The 19,812-nt window shown below is 42.8% G+C and overlaps 1 protein-coding gene across 1 annotated transcript in view; it reads left to right on the top strand.

Annotated features, from left to right (window-relative positions):
• Positions 1-19,812, top strand: part of LOC144819164 (uncharacterized) — a 219,819-nt gene that overhangs the window by 161,169 nt on the left and 38,838 nt on the right. Inside the window, exon 4 of the mRNA XM_078677136.1 lies at positions 1,310-6,747. Coding sequence (XP_078533262.1) covers positions 1,310-6,747 — 5,438 coding nt within the window. The remainder of the gene's footprint in view (positions 1-1,309; positions 6,748-19,812) is intronic.

The following is a 19,812-nucleotide window of genomic DNA, read 5'->3' as shown; positions in this document are numbered from 1 at the left end:
TTTGTAAATAGTGGCGTATATCTGTTGTAAGCATCTTCTCATGTATATATATATATGTATTTGTCTGTTTAACAGCCCTGAAGAAGTCCTATATTAGGACGAAACGCATTGGCTGTACTGTTTTTTTTCTACACAACAGAAAAATGGATTAAAGAAATTACATTGAAGAACCTTGCCTTTGTTATCTATTGGATTTGAACCTTATAATTGGTCATATATGAACTATTTATTTAGTGGCGCACCTGTGCATTTTTGTTTTAAATTGTTAAATTCCTGAGGGAATAGGCACTGTGACGGTGGGTGCTGTTCGGTGCACACACTGATCATTCTTCTTTCTCTGGAACCAGAAAAGTAGTCTGGCCTCCCTGTCTTTGAGAGTTTTCACAGAAAAAGTATGGCACTACCTAAATTCCATTGTTCTGTGTTAAGGGTGCAGGCGGTATAAGAACTCCAAATGTGAATCTCCTGAATATCGCCTGGATTTCCCACAGGATTGGCAAGGCCTACAAACCTTTCTCTGCGGTCAACATTTCCCAAAATTTAGAGAACTAGTCTCTCACACTGTACCTCTGGAGTAGCTAGAGGTTCAAAAAGTCACCAAAAAGCTGACAGGTCAAAAGGTCAAAGGTCAGACACTGTGACTGAGCAGAGCTCATGGAGACTCCCTATCACACGACGTGCGGTTAGAAAACAGAGGGATGGCGGCCCTGCTGGGGAAGAGTGCATCTGGGTCTCTGTTCTGATTGGCTGAAGATTGGATGCTTTAAAACAAGGTCAATAGGTTAACAATTTCTATTGTTTTCAGTGGGTCTTCTAAGGCCTATCTGCCCACATTGCTTTTATATTGCTGTTGCTGTAGGACTCCCACCATGACAACGTTGAAGATTCAAGCTTATGAATCTATGAAATATATAAAACTGGAGAACTTGAGGGTTTCAATGTGACTTTTCTTAAACTCACCACATTAGCTAGTATTAGGGATGGGGGTGTATAAAACCACATGCTATCACTGAATATGTTTTTATAACAAAGTCCACCTTTGATGAGCACATTACACCTTCCAGTAGCACCGACTTATCACACAAAAACAAAATTGGCACTTATTCTTGGTAAGTGAAGAATGACTTTTAGACCACAGCAATATTTTATAGAGAGTACAACTAAATATTTAGGACAGGACGGAGCTCATGCCAGACCTACAAGGCTGATAACAAGGCAATCAAGCAGTCCTACTGTTTCGGTGAAAATAGTGACCTAGTTCAGGCTATAAACTGATGAGGTAAATAAAATATATGTCTTTTTATTACAGGAAAAGAATGTAGAGGAGAAGTTTAAACAGCTCTTGCTTGACATCAGCATCAAAGAAGAGAAGGGTATGGAATCCCAGGACATCGATGACCGGATGAGAACACTACAGCGGTACCTTGTAGCCCAGTTCCTGATGAAGAAGGACATACCCATCTGGTGTCACAGAGGTTTGGACAACGCCTTTTATGTTGAGAATATTTCACTCACTGAGCAGTTGAGTCTCCTTAAAGCAACAATCCAGGTAACACTGAAAGAAGAGGGGATAACACAGTCCTCAAACGAGACAAAAGACACATCCAGCTTTCGTCTTCATATCATAGAGGAACTGTACAACACAAACAAGACCTTAGCTGGGAAACTATCAAGAGCTGTTTTTTCTGAGCTTTCCAGCACCTGCCAAGACTTCCTCGGGCACATATTATTCAGTGGAACATGGACCCCAATCCAGGCAGTTCAATTCACTCTGAAGGTGGAGGAGAGCAGCGTTTCACAAGAGAAGGTGGAGGCCATCCTTCAATGTGTGCAGACATACCAGATTGATGTAAACACAACCATTGCATCTTTGAAGGAGCAGGATCCTGTGCTGCTTCTGAGGCAACATGTAAAGAACGAGAAGGACAAGGATTTAAAAACCATGCTAGCGGAAATGAGGAAAAACAATTATCCCGAAAAGGTTCTGTCTATCCTGGAAAAAGTGCTCAGTGAAGTTGGAGTTCGGCTTCCAGCATATAAAACCCTAGATCTGGATGAAACAATGAAGAAAGAAGGTATAGCCATGACCAGATCTATGGACTTTGAAAATCCTGATATTGAGATACTGGTGCAAATGTTGATTGGTTTGTGTGTGGCTGTGCAGGATACCACAACAATTGTAAATCAATCAGGGGAGAAGATTGAGGGTTATTTCCCACGCATGACTCAGCTCGCATCTCTGTTGACTCTTCTCATTTCTATAGACCCTTCACAAAATGGTTGTCTTTTGGAGATCTTTACTGGAGAGGGTAAATCTACCATTGTAGCCATGCTCGCCCTTGTTCATGCCATCCGAGGCAAGAAGGTTGATGTTATCACAAGTTCACCAGTGCTTGCCCGTCGTGATCAAGAAGAATGGAGCAAACTCTACAAGATGTTCGATGTGTCTTGTAGCGTTGTACCACCACCAGGGTTAGATGAATGTACTGTCTCAAGAGAAAGTGACAAGGCAATTAAAAAGGCGTATGCAGCTGATATTGTGTACGGCACTGTTGGGAACTTTGCTGCTGACATTCTACGACAAGAGTTCGAAAAATACAAAACGAGAGGCGATCGGACTTTTGACATAGCCATTGTGGATGAAGTGGACTATATGACCTTAGACAGCGGCGTCCAAGTCACATACCTTTCACATGCATCAACAGGAATGCGGCACTTAGAACAACTGTTGGCAGCCATCTGGGCGAAGATGTGCACTTGCCAACGCATCCAGGAGGCCAAAACTGGTGACATTCTTTGGGCAACAGGAACACAATACTTTCACAAAGTTGCTGCAGCAGCAGTCATGGGGCCGAACACATCAGAGCATTTCTCCTCCCTCGACATTCTATTGCCGGGACTGCAGCTGGGGTTCTTTACTGAAGAGGATGTGAAGAAGCTTCAATCCACCCTAGTGGAGTCTGATCAGCCAATCACTCAAGCACCACAAGACTCTGCAATCAAAGAACTCATGGATAAACTTGAGCCGGCTCAGCAGCGAGATCTCTTGTCTATATTTCAGAAAGTTCTTGAAGATGCTGTTGTATTTGAATATTATCAGGTAAAGGATGGTAAAGCATCTGAATTTGGGATCAGTTCCGTATCAGACAACAAATCCTCATCTGATCATGACAAAATTCGCATTCTTCTCCAGGAACATGGTTGTGCCTGTGTGGTGATGAATGACAAGGACCTAATAGAAGGAGCGGTCACTGAACTGGAATCAATAATCAGGTACTCAGACATCTATCAGCCACCAGATAAACAAGAGAATAAGGATGAGACCTTTATTATCCTGCCAGCCTACCTGAAGGAATATACCCGGGATAGGATGAAGGTCTTCGTGGAAAATGCATTGAAGGCAGTCGTGATGGAGAAGGATGGAGAGTACATGATAGAATCAGCCACAGACAGGAGTCAAGTGAAGTCCACCTCACCCATCTATGAATACCACTCCATCATCCCAGTGGACTTCAAAGCCACCGGTGTCCTTGAGAAGAACAAGCGCTGGGGTGACGGCTTACAGCAGTTCCTGGAGATGAAGCACCAGCTGGCGATCTCTCCACTGTCCAATGTCACCAACTTCATGTCAAATTTCCATTTCCTTCAGCGATACACTAAAGGTACTGGCATGTTCGGGGTCTCCGGAACCCTAGGGGATGAAGCAGAGGTTGAGTTTCTTAAAAAGCACTACAAAGTATCCTGCTATGTTATGCCTACTCACCGCCATACTAAGAGGACTGAGCTACCAACTCTCCAGGTTGAAGGAGGCCATGAAGCCTGGGTCAAAAGTATCTGTGAACATGTGAAGGAGCGCACAAGTCCAACCCGCTGGGGCAAGGGCCAAGCAGCATTAGTTGTCTGCGAATATGTGAAAACAGCTGAAAAGCTTCAAAAAGAGTTAATAGAATTAAACGCTGTTTCCAAGCCAGATAAAATAACTATGTACACCAGAAGTGATAAAGACAACATTGAAAATAGTATCTTTGATGCAGGAGATGTTATCATTGCCACAAACCTCGGAGGAAGAGGCACGGATGTTAAAATCACTAAAGATGTAAATAAATGTGGAGGACTCTTTGTGATTCTCACCCACTTTCCCACAAACATGAGGGTAGAAAAGCAGATATTTGGCAGAACCTCTCGCAAAGGAAACTCTGGAATGGTCCAAATGATATTAAACTATGATGACCTGCTGCCCTCCTATCAGGACCAACCCATCGAGGTGATGAGACAACTCAGAGCAGACTACCAGAAAACACACATCGCCGAGATGGAGGCTGAGGAGCTCTTTGAAGTACAGATGCGAGAAGAACTCTTTCAGAAGTTTTGTGAACATCTCAATGTGTTTCAGGGGAAGTACAATAAGGCTGAACAACGTGATATTTATAAGACTTCTGATTCATCGAATGACAGTGGCTCCTTTGATTACTCTCAGACAAAGCTCGACTACCGCCCGGCTCTCAATGCGTTAAAGGAGAGCTGGGCTCTTTGGCTCACACTACGTGACAAGGACATAGATGAACACAAAGACCTCAACGAGCTCAAAAGAGACCTTGGCCAAGTGATTCAGAAGAGAGCAGACTGCCTCCTGCGAGGAGAATCAGATAACTTCTACGACTTCATCAAACAGGCTATGGATCGCATGTACCTCCACACTCAGAATAAAACATCGGATTACGGGGCGCTATCATTCTGGCAGAAAGCAGAGATGACTGATCGGGTGTACCGTGCTGTCTCACTCTACAATCAGGCCTACATTACAATCAATTTGGTACAGGCAGGCTACATGCAGAAAGCATTGGATCTCTTGAACGAATCCAAGCAGATGATTGAAATCTATGTATCGGAGGTGACGAACACCACCGTTTCCTGCCAGATGTCCTGCTTAGCCAAATTTGAACCTCACAACAGAGACGATCCCAACTTCACAAAGCAAATGCAGACGCGCAAGAGTCTATTCAAGTCCTGGATCGACTACATCGATAAATCCATTGCAAAGCTGACTGAGTTCCAAAAGAACAAAAGCAACGCTATTACCAAGGACCAGGCCGTCTTCTCATTGGCAACTGATCACAGTCCTATAACAACCGATGAAGTCAATGTGCTGTATGACTATGGCCTGTCCTTTGTGTTTGAAGTTGAAAAGAAACCAGAATTCTGCATCAGTGCTCTCATTTGCTTCATAATTGGAGCTTTGCAGGTCCTCGCTGGGGTCCTTGTGTGTGTTTTCACCTGTGGGACGGCTAGTCAGTTCGGAATGGGTCTGATTACTGAAGGTGTGTCGGACATGATATCAGGGATCGAAGGGATGATAAAAGGTGCATTTGATTGGGCAGAATGGGCAATATCCAAGGCCATTAGTATTGGGCTCTCACTCATAACTGCAGGGTTTAGCATCATTAAAAAAGCAGCACAGGCGGTTGTGAAAGTGACAAAAGGTCTACTCAATGGAACGAAAACATTTGCATCTCTTGCTGATGACATCATTCGTTCTGGAAAAGCTATTGTAGCTTCCGTTAAAACATCTGTAACATCAGCCACCTCTGCCATTTCCAAAGAGGCTCTGTCCAACTCCATTAAAACCCTCGCCTCAAGTTCCGCCATGAAGAACAACCTTGTGCAGGCAGTGAAGTACACCGGTCAAGAAATGGGCAAACAAAGTGTTATTAAAGCATTAGATTATGGCATGGATGCAGCCCTCGAGGGGGTCTTCAAGGAAATATTTGATAAAGCCTTTAAAGGCATGATAGCAAACTCCATCAAACAGAATCAAGCTTTGAAACAAACACTTATAAAGTTTATAGTGGTCAATGGGGTGCCGGAGAGTGCCATAAAAACAGAAGAAACATCGTCTTTTCAGATTCGAGACACCCATAAACAGATGATGAATAGCGCAATGGAAGATATTTGCCAGTCTGCTGTCGATGACATTGCTGATGATTACAGCATCATGGAAACGTTCTTTGCTTACCTCGACTCCATGAAAGATGGCATTCTGACAATCATGGACGAGGTCAAAGTGAAAGGAGTCATCCAGAAAGGATTCCAACTGAGTGTTGAAGTCGGGAAAAAAACGGTGGAGTTTGTGCAGTTGATAAGTTCTGCCCCAACTCAAGACATGATTGAAAATCGAGTCATTCCTTTCATAGTCAAAGAATGCGATGAGCTAGAATCTGCTGCCGACTATAAGGATGATGAACGCCGCAACTTCCCAGCTGTAGAGATGATGAAAGAGCAACTGTTGGATATGATATCCCAAAAGATCAATGACAACTTTGTTGATTTGCTGTCAAGCCGCCTAAGAGGTTGTGTGAGTAAGCCTTTGCGTGCAGCAGTGAACAAGCAAGCAGGTAAAACTGTTGACAATATTCTTGGAAGGAATAAGACTGAGAGATTCTTTATTGAACAAAAACACAAAAGCGATATGAAAAAAACACCAGTTGAGGGATCAAAAAATAAATTTACCGAAGTTCAGCAGAAAGAAGTCAACGAGTATGTGAAGAAAATGCAGGATACAAGCTGCCCGGTGACCGAGCTGGACCTGAACGTCCTCACCAAGAGTGACCTGCTGAAGGGGAAAGGCATCAAGGTCATCATGGTGGACGAGAATCAGAAGAAGATCTCCACGCAGGTCTACCCAGGCAAAGACTCCACAGCCGGCGTCATCACCCTGCAGCTGCAGAAAGTAAAGGAAAAAGATGAAGGGTAAGACGGCAATTGATGATTACTAACAGAACAACTCATAGATATATCTGCTGATTAATATTTAAATATTGTACATTTGTTTAAATGTACACTCCAGCAACAGTGGCAGCACTGACCAACAAATGCATGTCGGATGAGAAGAAGATGGCCAGTCACCAGGAATCACGGATAGCCTGCACTGATACTATGCAATGATGGCCATCACTGATAACCTGCACTGACGGCCTTCACTGATCGCCTGCACTGATAGTCTACACCAGTGGTTCCTAAACTGTGTGCTGTGGCTCCCTTGGGTTCAAACCTAGCCAGGGGAGCCACACACCAAGCACTTTAATGCATTTAATGTTGAAGGGTCTGTTGGCTTCAGTTAAAATAATTAGACGTAAACGCATGATGTCGATGATTTGTAGGTGACATGCCTAAAACTACAAACGTAGCACCTAGGAGCAAATTTACAAGGCCCTTGTGCCACTTTTGCGTCATTTTTAACATGGGGAAATTGACGCAAGGGTGTTGCAAGGGGCTTGTATATAAGACCCTTAGTTTATGGCACGTTGAGGGAGATGAACTCCATATTTCACTGGATCACCACGTTCCAACACTCCCAAAGTAAGCAGAAGATGCCCGATTTATTTTGTTAGACTCGTTAATAGCTTAGTTTTTTCAAATGCATTTTACACCAATGCAAGTTATCAGGAAAGTACAGTTGTCCTGTCAATTAAACACACTAAGTATTATTAAGTATTGGCATTTGTACTTGAATCATAGGTACTTTCAGTACACATTTCTTTCAGTTCATACACATTTCTAGACAGGCCTGCTCCCTCCTGGAGCACAGGGAAGTAAAACACCATGTATGGCATAATGGCAAGATTTGGAAGCAAGAAAGAGGGACGTTTAAAAAAAAGTGGAATTTATTTCACTTGCATTGATTTGGAGGCAATTTTAGGGAGGAGACAGCGAAAACAAGCAGTATGTGGTTTACAAAGTTATGAGTCGCCCTGCTGAGACAGGTGTGTTGGCTCGTATGACATGGGTAGAAATGGAAGTGTATGCAAAAGCTCTTCAAGTGCAGAAACACTTTGGCAATGCGGCCTACATGCATAGGGCTGCTATCTAGCACTGTAAGTGGGATAAAAAAGTTTGAGGGGGTACTCTAAAAAAGGCATGGTCAAAGAAGTGTAACTAGGAATATTTTATTGGAGGCGCCGTTTTAGTAATACGAAACACCCCGCATATATGATTCTAATACCTTCATCAGCTTCATCCCAATCATTTTCAGGGAGAAAAAGTACTCCAGAGACCGGGCTTACATCACCCCCACCTTCCCAAAGAAGTAACAGTGGGGAGCCACGGGCAATGGCCAGTGGGTCAAGGGAGCTGCAGGACGAAAAAGTTTGGGAACCACTGGGTAAAAGGAAGACTCAGCCAGCGACTCCTACGGTTCAGCTGTGCCGGACCATCGACACATGTCTGGCAAAGGCTGTGGGAGCAATTAACAAGGAGATAGATCAGGCGGAGAGAAGGCTTTCAGTACACATAGGATGTTCAGGACTAAGTTTTTCCCCTACCTTTACCATCGATCCCCAAGGCCCAGGTCAATGCCGCCCCCCCAGTTCCACCTCTATTGTCCTCAAATTCGGCTCTAGTTGAGTCACTCCTTCCCGATCCTTCAGCCTCGAGGCTTGAGCGCCCCGTTCACCCCACCCTCTGACCTGGCAAGTTCGCCTGTCCCTAAACGGAAACAGAAGGCCAAGAGGACCACGGAAGCCCCTGTGACCACATGCCAGGGACAGGCGAATGCTGCAACCAGGCTTATTGCAGAGGAATTGCTGACCCACCTGGCGCCAGCTCTACAAAATGTCATGGTTACTCTTACGGCCCTTTTATCTCTGCTTTTGAATAGATTGGATAAGCTGGAGCTAGCTTCCAGGGTTTTGGCTAGCAAAATGAATACTCTTTTGACTTCAATGGCTAAACATCCACCGTATTAACTGCCAGAGTGTGCGTCATTAGCTGATACTGCGCTCCTCGCTAATCCCTTGAGTAGCAGTGTGAAATATCAGGAGACCGGTAGTTTAAGTAAATTAAGATTTATTGCAAGAACACAGGAGCAAGGTAGGACACAGCCTACACAGGTCTTCTTCCACAGCAACTGTCCCCAAGCCACCAGCATAGAATGTTAAGGCAATAGCAATTCGCCGTGCGGTGAAAACCTTTTTATTCCCTTAGCTGTTTATTTTGTCTTTTTTGTTTAGTTGTGCTGTGCAGTTGCCTTGTCGGGCGCCAGGACGCTCCTTAGCTGGAGCATCTGTGCGCCAAATAAAAAACGCATAACATAACATAACATAACATAACATAGCTGAGAGACAGAAGCTTGAAAGAAAACAATTCCAAAGAACAACAATACATAATATTAAAACACAACACATCTTCCTCCTTTAGAAAAATAAAGAAATACAGCATAGCTACAAAGAATACAAAATAATGAATCAACAAACAAAATCATCCAACCATTTAGGTTTGGATACAACACGTTTCTTGAATGCAGGTCGCAAATCAGGAGTTGCAGAATTAGTAACCACAGGAGGAATAGAATTTCCATTCCCAGTCATATTATCAGAAGAAACATTATCTGACAAATTAAGAGAAACATCAGAAGAAATCTCCGGAGAAATTTCAGAAGAAACTTCAGGGCTATTAACAGACGTTTCAGAAGAATGGGAAGAAATCACATCACCTTGTCCCTCCTCCAAAAAATCGTCCAAAAAGTGCCTAAATCCTTCCTCCCGGAAGAAACAGGAACATCATTTTTACCCCTATACATGGCAATTCATCTAATGTTCCATACCTTCCCATCACTCAAAAGAACTGCATTGCGTAAGACCTTCTTGATCTTAAGTGGTTGAAAATATTGAGACTCTCCCTTACGAACCTTCCAAGGTTTTTTAACCTTAACCCACATTCCAACTTTGACATCAGCCAAACCTCCTCCAAACGTGTTATCAAAAGTGCGTTTATACTGTAAATGTTTCTCAAGAATACTATTTCTGACTGAATCCATACTAATATCATGACACACATTCTTATGCAACCAATCAGGATTACACTTGGTTCTAGCTGTACGTCCCCTCGTGATATCAAAAGGAGACATCTTCATAGCCTCATGAACATTAGTCCTATAAGTCCAAACAGCTTGAAACACTTGAAGTTCCCAATTGCCTCCATTAACCCCAGAAATTTGAATTGCACTCTTAAGGACCTTATCAAACCTCTCGCACATGCCATTACCACTAGGGTGGTACAAAGAAGTGGTTCTATGTTTAACACCAACTCTTTCAAAATAAGATTCAGTTAATTTGGAAACAAATTGTACACCATTATCACAGATAACTTGAACAGGAAGACCTTCCTCCATAAAAACACGATCCAAAAATTGTAAAACAGCGGCTGAATCAACCTTGTCAACAATAGTGATGCATGGCCATCTAGAGAAAATATCAATGACTGATATAATATACTTTGAATTTTGACCTATGGGACCCATGATGTCAATAGCGACAGTGTGCCAAGGCCCATCAGGAACAATCGGTTCACACATATCAGGTCTTAATGTTACAAGAGACTTGTCTGAGTTAATCACAAATGACACAGTCCTGAACAACCCTCTCAGCATTAACGTCCACGCCAGGCCACCAATACCATTTCTTAACATTCTGTTTAGTCTGGACTATACCACAATGATTCTCATGGCACAAATCTAAAATGGATGCTCTCAAAGATGAGGGAGGAATAGCCTTATCACCTCTGAAAACAGTGTCATCTACTACAGAGAGTTCATTTTTAACTTCACAAAAGGGCTTGAGATCCTGAACTAGTTTAGACTTATCTGGCCAACCATCCTGAATAAAAGAAATAAGTGAAACCAAAACCTCCTCCTTACGATATTCTTCAATCCATTTTCCTTTTTCAATACAAAATTGGATATCATCATGAACTAAGGCCACTTGTAGAGAATCCCACTCATTACTTTCACAATCCTGCAATTCAGAAGGCATGCAAGATAAAAAATCTGCCAAAACATTGTTTTTACCTGGAACATATTCAATCTTGTAAATATATTCCTGTAACCGCATGGACATCCTCGCAATCCTAGCAGATGCCTTAAATAAACCTTCCGTAGTCAAAAGTTTAACCAAAGGTTTATGGTCTGACCTGACAGTACACTCCTTTCCCCACACAAAACTTCTGAAATGTTCCAAAACCCAAACCACTGCCAAAGTTTCTTTCTCTATGACCGAAAACTTACACTCTGGAGGAGTGAGGGCCCTAGAAGCATAGGCATTCACGCATTCTTTACCATACTCATCAATCTGAGACAGAACACCCCCTAAACCTTTATTACTGGCGTCAACTGTAACAATAGATTTCCTATCCATATCAAAAGGAGATAGCACAGGAGCATGGATAATGGCTTCTTTAATAGAGTTAAACTCGTTCTCGCACTCCTCAGACCAAAAAAAACTAACAATAGACTTAAGATGTTGTCTGATATTGAACACCTTACTCGAGAAACCCTGGATAAATTTAGAATAAAATTCCACCATACCTAGAAAAGATCTTATTTCATCTTTGTTAGATGGAGGAGGGGCATTCTTGATAACCTCAACTAACTTGGGTTTAGTAGCAACACCACAGGCGCACAAAACATGTCCTAGGTAACTAACAGACTTAACTGCAAACTTACACTTGGAATGTTTCACAGTCAAACCCTTTTCCTCCAAGATACTTAACACCTCATTTAAAACAGAATCATGTTCCCCCTGATCTTTAGTAAAAATGAGGATATCATCCTGGAAGAATCTAATTTTAGGATGCTTACCAAAGAGTTGATGCATGATTCGCTGAAAAATGGCGGCGGCAGATGCCAGACCAAAAGGCATTCTTTTAAACTGAAAACACCCCATAGGTGTAATGAAGGCGGTAATATGTTTGCTCTCTTCCTCCAAAGATATCTGATGATAAGCCGATGACAAATCGATTGTAGAAAAGAATTTGGCATCTTTAACTAAAGACAACATTTCAGTAATTTTCGGTAAAGGAAACTTATCAATAACAATATTTTCATTTAGGTGACGAAGGTCTATGCATAAACGGATTTTACCATTAGCGCGTCTTGCCACAACTACTGGTGAAATCCACTCGGAAGATTCAATAGGTTCAATTATATCTTGTTTAACAAGTTTATCTAATTCATTTTCCACCTCCTTGCGTAAAATTATTGGAATGTTTCTAACCCTATGAACTTTAGGATTAGCATTTTCTTTCAACACAATACGATGAGCAAAATCCTTGAAATTACCAATTTGTCCACTAAACACTTTGCTGAATTTGGAAAGCATGGAGTCCCCAATGCACCTGCCATCTTCAATAACCATAACAGGGTCAGGGCTATTGGGATTCAAGATGATGTCAAGATGACCTTGGTCTTTCCATCCAAGGACAGAAGGTCCTTTTTTAGCAACATACAATTTACCCAAACACTCTCTTCCTTTAAATCTAAAATTTAGCAGTCTAAAACCAATCAAATCAATTTTTCCTCCAAGGTAACTCACAGGAGAAATATCAGGGGCATACAGGGTATCACCCAAAAATTTTGAAAATTTAGATTTTCACACCTCTTTGCTGATAATGGTATATGGAGATCCTGAATCAGCATATATATCAATGGATACACCACCAAACAACATATTACAAATGGGTTTTTTAATCAAACATTTGCTAGTAGGATCTCTAATATTGAATAAAAATTGTTTCTCCTCCTGCAAATTTTCCTCATCTTCAATAGAACAATGCAAGATTTTCTTAACAATGAATTCATCCTCACTAGAACTAGAATCACAAACTATCTTAACTTTCTTGTTCTTCTTCCTAGTGCAAACTTTAGTGAAATGCCCTATAAGACCACAATTTAAACATTTTTCTTTAACAGCAGGGCACAGTTTGCTATTAGCTAAATAAGATTCACTACCACATCTGAAACATTTAAAAACAGAATCTTTCTTAACAAAACCTGACTTATTCTTTAACTGTGGTTTAAACTTTTGCTTGTGCTTCTCTTGGACTTTAGAGACAACTTGTTCGAAAACTTCTTTACTCTCATTCTTAATGGCTTTAGCACTACGACCTGAAAGTTCAGCTTTTCTAACAATGGAAAGAACATCCTTCAAATCAGCATCACCATTAATCCATAGTTTGCCTTGAATGGCTGGGAAACTGGCATGTATAACTACTTGGTCTCTAATCAATTGTTCTTGAAGATGGTCGAATTTGCAATCTTCCATAATCTCTTTCAATTCAGCTACATACACATCAATAGTCTCACCAGGTTGTTGTTTTCTATGGAAAAACTTATATCTTGTGATGCCTATACATACCTTGGGAGAAAAGTGATTATCAAAATCTTTTAAAATATCAGTGAAAACATTAGAATCACCCCCACCAGGAGTCTTGACCATATCATTATAAACTTTCAAACCACAATTCCAAAGAACAACAATACATAATATTAAAACACAACACATCTTCCTCCTTTAGAAAAATAAAGAAATACAGCATAGCTACAAAGAATACAAAATAATAAATCAACAAACAAAATCATCCAACAATTTAGGTTTGGATACAACACGTTTCTTGAATGCAGGTCGCAAATCAGGAGTTGCAGAATTAATGGGTTCAGTGGTTTCCTAGTGTTCATAGCAGAGTCCTCGTCGCCAATTGTAAGATCAGGAGACTGGTAGTTTAAGTAAATTAAGATTTATTTCAAGAACACAGGAGCAAGGTAGGACACAGCCTACACAGGTCTTCTTCCACAGCAACTGTCCCCAATCCACCAGCATAGAATGTTAAGGCAATAGCTGAGAGACAGAAGCTTGAAGGAAAACAATTCCAAAGAACAACAATACATAATATTAAAACACAACACAGTGTTACACTGCACGCGAATGCTTCCCTAAACCCAAGGGAGTTACGGTCCAGCATACAGTGCTAGGGGCTGGTAGATCTTGCACCGTTGTCGCTCGGTCGAACCCGGTCCTAGGTCTTGCAGACGTGCCTTACCTTGGATTGCAACGACCCAAAGATTTCTGGCTCCCAGTGATCGACCCTCCCCCAGTATGCGCCCCCTACTCTGGTCCTGTCAGGGATGCCTGGCCTACCGGCTCACAAAGAGGAATCTACGGTCCAACTGATCAATAAATCTTCCCATTGGTTGGCCCTGCACTCTGGGTATTCTGTCAGGGATCAATGATACCTTGATGGTGAGGAGAGTGGCGTGGATAGGCCAATCACGGAAAATGTTTGAGCAGACTGCATCATTATATCGGTACGATACCCAGAGCTAGCATGGAATATCCTCTCCGGAGCATCTAAATTATTTTCCCCAACCTCATGCATTAAACTACTCCCGCTTGGCTTCTTCTATAGACCGCCACTGGGCACCTCAGGGCAGGGACTTCTCACAAGAGGTAGGCTGAATGAAGGAGGCATGGGGCAGGTGTTGTTACTTTCAAACTCTTATGCTCCCCTTGTAGATCTGAATAAGTTGGATTGACTTCAGGAGTTTGAGGAGACACTCGTCAGTTCACTCCATCAACAAGGAGGAAGCTAGCCGTTCATCCAAATGTGATTTTATCAGCTTCCCTCCCTCGCACCTGTCCTGTGGTTAACCACATGCCCCAGGTGAGCCGTCATGCACCTCTTTCTTTATTTACCCCTCCCGGTAACATCAACCACACTCCTGGTAAAGAATTTTGGGGCATATTATCAAGGCAGGCGAAATGGAATTATCGCCACATTTGCGGCAAACATCAGTTAGTGACAGCTTTTAGGTGATACCGGGCGGTTTGGGCCCGCTTTGCATGTCAGCGATATTTATCGCTAATGACATGCAAAGTGGTATACCCAACCAGTTAGCGACTGAAATCAGTCGCTAACGTCGCTGTCACCTATTAGCAAGGCAGGCGTAGCAATACATTTTGCTGAAAACTAACACCTGCTCAGACCAGTTCTTAACCTGTATATCCAATGGGAGGTGGATATTCAGGTTAAGACCCTATTGGCGATGATGCGTGAATATCGCTGGATTTCCAGCTATATTCACGCATTTCGCCGCTATCGCCGGATATTTTATAGCATTGGAGATAAACGTTGCTAATAGCACGTTATCTCTGCGATAAAATCCGGCGATGCTTGGCAATAAAAACTATTTTGCTAAGCTTCTTTAGTGATAAATATCGCTAGTTGTTGATAATATGCTCCTTAATCTTATCTCGTGGAACCTGACAGGTCTGTCCTCCAAGTTTACTGAAGACAGATCGCTACTGTATGTTAGGTCATACAAAATCATATGCTTACAGGAAACCTGGGAGACTAAAAATAATTTTTCATGGTTGAGTATCTTCTGCCCAGCGTCAGACTCAATCATGGGATGAGCTAGCGGGGGCCTCATTTTATTTGTGGATCTAGAACTCTGTAAAGATTTTAAAGATTTCAAAGTGGGACTCTCAGGTGTTCCAGGGTATAGAATTGCACAGGGGGAGAGCACTTACACTTGTTATTATCAATTTCTATAATGCCAAGAGGGGGGTGGGCGGGTCTTCCAATCTCAATGCCTTAAATTGGCCCCTAGACTCAATAAAGGAGGAGGGCTGTGGGCGCATGAACCTCATTTTAGCAGGTGATTTGTGCCCATCCTTTGTGAAAAATCAGTCGATTGCCCAGCCTTGCCCGCTTTTGGACGACCTCAACATGGAAGCCACCATGGAAGGCAAGGTGTTAAACAACCTCTTACTTACTCATATCCTGGTACACACCCTCGACCAGTGGCATTCCGGGCCTATTTCTCAATTGCCCCCGACCTATAAAGGAAGGGGTTCTTCATCTATCATAGAATTTATATTCATGACAGCACCATTGGGAGTGATCCCCGGCTCATTTTATACATAGCACAGTGCTTTTAGTGACCACAATCCACTGACACTTGTGCTGACAGGGCTGGGCAGCCCCCAATACGCCCTCGAAATCTCCAGGCATCTTTAACCTTCACTGATCAGGGTAGGAGCTTTCGATGGGCGAGGATAGATGTAGAGGCCTTTAACTATAGCCTTTTATCCTCATGTCAGGAAGAGATAGGTGCATGTCTGGATCCTCATACACGAGCGAGGGAATTTTCAGCTTATTCTCTTCCAACGCTCAGGTAGTTTCTGGCCTTTTAACCACACAGGCAGCGGGAGTGCCCCGGCTTCCCCCTTATGGTTTGATCACAAGTGTTTTCAGGCTTTACGAAGGCTAAAAGCAGCCCTGAAACAGGTGCCACGGAGTAAAATAGAGGGCTTCTTGCCAGTGCCTTTATAAAGAGGCACTGAACGAGCGCAGGCTCCAACTTCAAATGCAGGCTTGGGAGGATTTAACCAAAGATGGTGAATTGAGGGATTCATCCTTATTTTGGGAAATGACCAATTGCCCATGCTTTGAAAACCCAGTCAAACTGTCTGTGTATCATATCACCAGATCAGTGGGTGTCCCATTATGAAAAAGTTTACAATGTAGGCTGGCAGGGCGACCGATGTGTAGACATACCTTCCTGCCCGGCGGTTCCCTCTATTAGTTTTTATCTGGAGGAGGTGTCCTCGAGCATCGAGTTGTTGGCACTAAACAGGGTCATGGGTCCTGATGGTATATCTCCGGACCTTTTCAGCGATAACATCGAGGTCTGGGCTCCTATATTGACCAAAGTCTTAAATGCAGGGGCCTCCAAGGTGATATTGCCCTCCTGGTCCGCTGCCTTTATAATGCCGACTTTTAAAAAAGGAGATAAGGATAACCCACAATCTTTTCATCCAATATCCCTCATTGAGGCCGTAGTCAAGGTCTTGGATCGGTTGCTCTTATCCAGATGGTCTTTGTGGGCCACAGATGGCCAGATTTTATCAGATATCCAATATGGCTTCCGGAATGGTTTGTCAACTATGGCTCAATGTTTCAACCTTTATCTCCTGATATCTAAATACACAGTGGCACAACCGGGAACTAAGTACTTTGTTTTTATGGATCTTACATTCGCTTTTGACCGAGTAAACCGGACTAAGTTGTGGGGCATATTAATCTCTCTGGGAGTGCATCCTTGCATTGTCTATTTACCTATATCCCTCCATGCCCACATGACGGTGGCAGTGAGATATTCCCATGAGGGAGACCTGTCTAATCATTTTAATTGTACACGGGGAGTGCGTCAAGGCTCCATTTGAGCTCCTTTCTTATTCTCAGTTGGTATTTTTGGCCTTGAGGCTGACCTTTTGGCACTCCAGACAGACTCCCCTAGAGTAGGCGGGAGAGCTTTGCCAGGACTACTTTATGCTGATGTCGCGGTGCTCATGGCCCGTATTGGCCGGGGCCTGCAGGTTTTAATAGATGGTTTGTGGCATTCATGGACAGCAAGACCTGTCAGTTAATTTTACAAAGTCCTATGTTTTACTGGCGGGTCCCCGGGAGGCTGCGGACGAAAAGTTTTAAAACTGGCAAACATACTCTTGGTAAAGTCCCGACCTTCCCTTATCTGGGTGTGTTATTTGATGACAAATTACAGTGTGAAGCCCTCTTAGAGGGAAGATGAGCGACCTGAATAAATCCTTGGGAGCCATCACAAGCTTTGCAAGTAAATTGGGTTCATGGGACCCCGAAGTCATCTTAAAATTGTTTGAGTCGAAAGGCATGTCTAGAGTTTTATATGGCAGTGAAATCTGAGGGTATGTGCCATCACAGTTTGCCGGTGGCGGAAAATACGTTTCTGCACCGGATCCTGAGAGTCCCCCAAGGCACGCCAGTCTGGTCTGTGCATGAAGAGCTAGGGGTTGGTTATCTGGCTGATCAAGTGGCATCAAACCTTTAGTGACCTGGTTAAAGATAAGAGCTAGAGGTTGGTTAACTGGCTGATCAAGTGGCAATCAAACCTTTAGTGTGCTGGTTAAAGATATGGACATGCGAACATAAGGGTTTAAGGCGCATGATCCTATCGGATTGTCTGGCATTGGATGATTGCAATAAAATCCCTTGGATATGATACGTAAAGGAGTCCTTCCAGGCCATAGGAAGGCCAGACATTTTTCATGCACATGACACTTTAAGTTTCAGGGACGTTGAAATTGTAAAAGACCTACACCACAAATTCTTTACTACGAATCACGACAACACTGAGCTTAGTGAACCCTCAGTGAGGTCCTATGTAATGTTAACATCGATCCTGGGTATTGAAACATGCCGCTCGCCTTAACTAGTGCTCATGATAGATTTCTAATCACACGTTTTAGATTCAATCAGCTTCATCATTTTTTAGCATCTGCGGCTGGTTTCGTTTATCTGTCAGACCAAAGAGATCCCTGTGGCTGCAATCTTCGATCTCCTCAGGACACGTTACATTTTGTATTACTGTATAAAAATGTTTCTTTGCCCAGAAAACGCTTCCTCTGGCCCTTATTAAAAAGTCTGAAGTTTAGGCAGGCCAAAGTGTCACTCTTGCACTTACAGTTGTTAACTAATCCCTTTACCCTCTGTGCAGTAACACGTTTTTTGCGGGCCGCTTACAGATCTAGGCTTTCCAGAGTTGACTGAACTTGTGTAGCCTGCATTGGTAAAATGTTCTTTTTTTTTTGTATGCAAATGTGTACAGAGTTGCCCCGCAGAGTTTTACCAATTTGTACTGTTCTGTAAATTTTATGAAGTTTTAGCTGCATTAAATTATTTTTTATATATTATGTGGTGTAATTTCCTTTATTGTTAGATTTTTTTACTGTATCTTTTATGGATGCGTTTCCACCCGAATAAAGAAAGCCATATATGTATAACCTGCACTGATGGCCTTCACTGCTGATCTGCACTGCTAGTCTGCACTAATGAAAGTCACTGCTAACCTGCACTGGTGGTCTGCACTGGTGGCCTTTCCTCCTAACCTGCACTGATGGTCTGCATTATAACCTGCATGGATAGCCTGCCTTGATAACCTGCACTGATGGCCTTCACTGCTAACCTTAGCGTCTGGACAAGCACAGCCCATACCAGCACTCGGACATCTTCCGATTCATCGCGGATCCGTCAGTGTACTGACCGCGACTCAACGACGGTATTACTCCGTATGTTATCGTCACCCAGCCATCCCTACTACGCTGCCCTAGACAGATCACCGAACGGCGGTTGAAACTTAACAAACCCACGTGTCCAACACTTTGCGCATCAAGCCTTGCCAATGGACGCTCCCTCGGAGCATAAACACCTGCCCTTCATCTACTAAACGCTGTGCCTGACGGGTCCTCGAACAGCGGATGAAAATTAATTCCACGTGGCCTTTCAACTACGCGTCAAGACTTGACATTGGACGCTTCAACAAAGCTTCAAGAGCTCACCTTAAGGCTCTCACCTAGCAAAGCCTTGGTGTTTACATTTTTGAATCAGGCAAATTAATTGTTTAAGTCCTGAAGATGATCCCTATATAATTCGAGCGCGGGATCGAAACGTCGACTCCTTTGAGTAGACATACGTTTTATCTTTTCATATTAGTGTATGTATGTGTTACTCCAGGATACACTGGTAATTTTGATTCTAAACAGTGCCCTGACAGCTCACCCTGTTTGCCTGAAATTCCTTCACTCTATTACTTTCTCACTACCTTTTCCCTTGTACGGTACAGGATTGTGCCCTACTGTATTATAATGCTTTGTTACTAAAATTTACCTTTTTCCTTAACAATTTACTTGATTATTAAATTCCCTGTCCGGCTGGACAAGGGACAGAAATATATAGTAGCCTATTGTGGTCTATATAATATACTGTTTCTTAAATTTCTTATGCTGAGGACCTTTTGTTCCCTTAAAAGCACATGATACCCATAGTCCACAGCTACCCATTGGGTTCCCCTTGTCTTTTCAAATGAACTTCACTGCTAACGTGCACTGATAGCCTGCATTATAACATGCATGGATAGCCTCCCGTGATAACCTACACTGATGGCCTTCA

The sequence above is a fragment of the Lissotriton helveticus genome, chromosome 2_1 (genome assembly GCF_964261635.1).
Source record: "Lissotriton helveticus chromosome 2_1, aLisHel1.1, whole genome shotgun sequence".
NCBI lineage: Eukaryota > Metazoa > Chordata > Amphibia > Caudata > Salamandridae > Lissotriton > Lissotriton helveticus.
The sequence above is the reverse complement of the archived record's forward strand: the minus strand, read 5'-3'. Positions and strand labels throughout refer to the sequence as shown.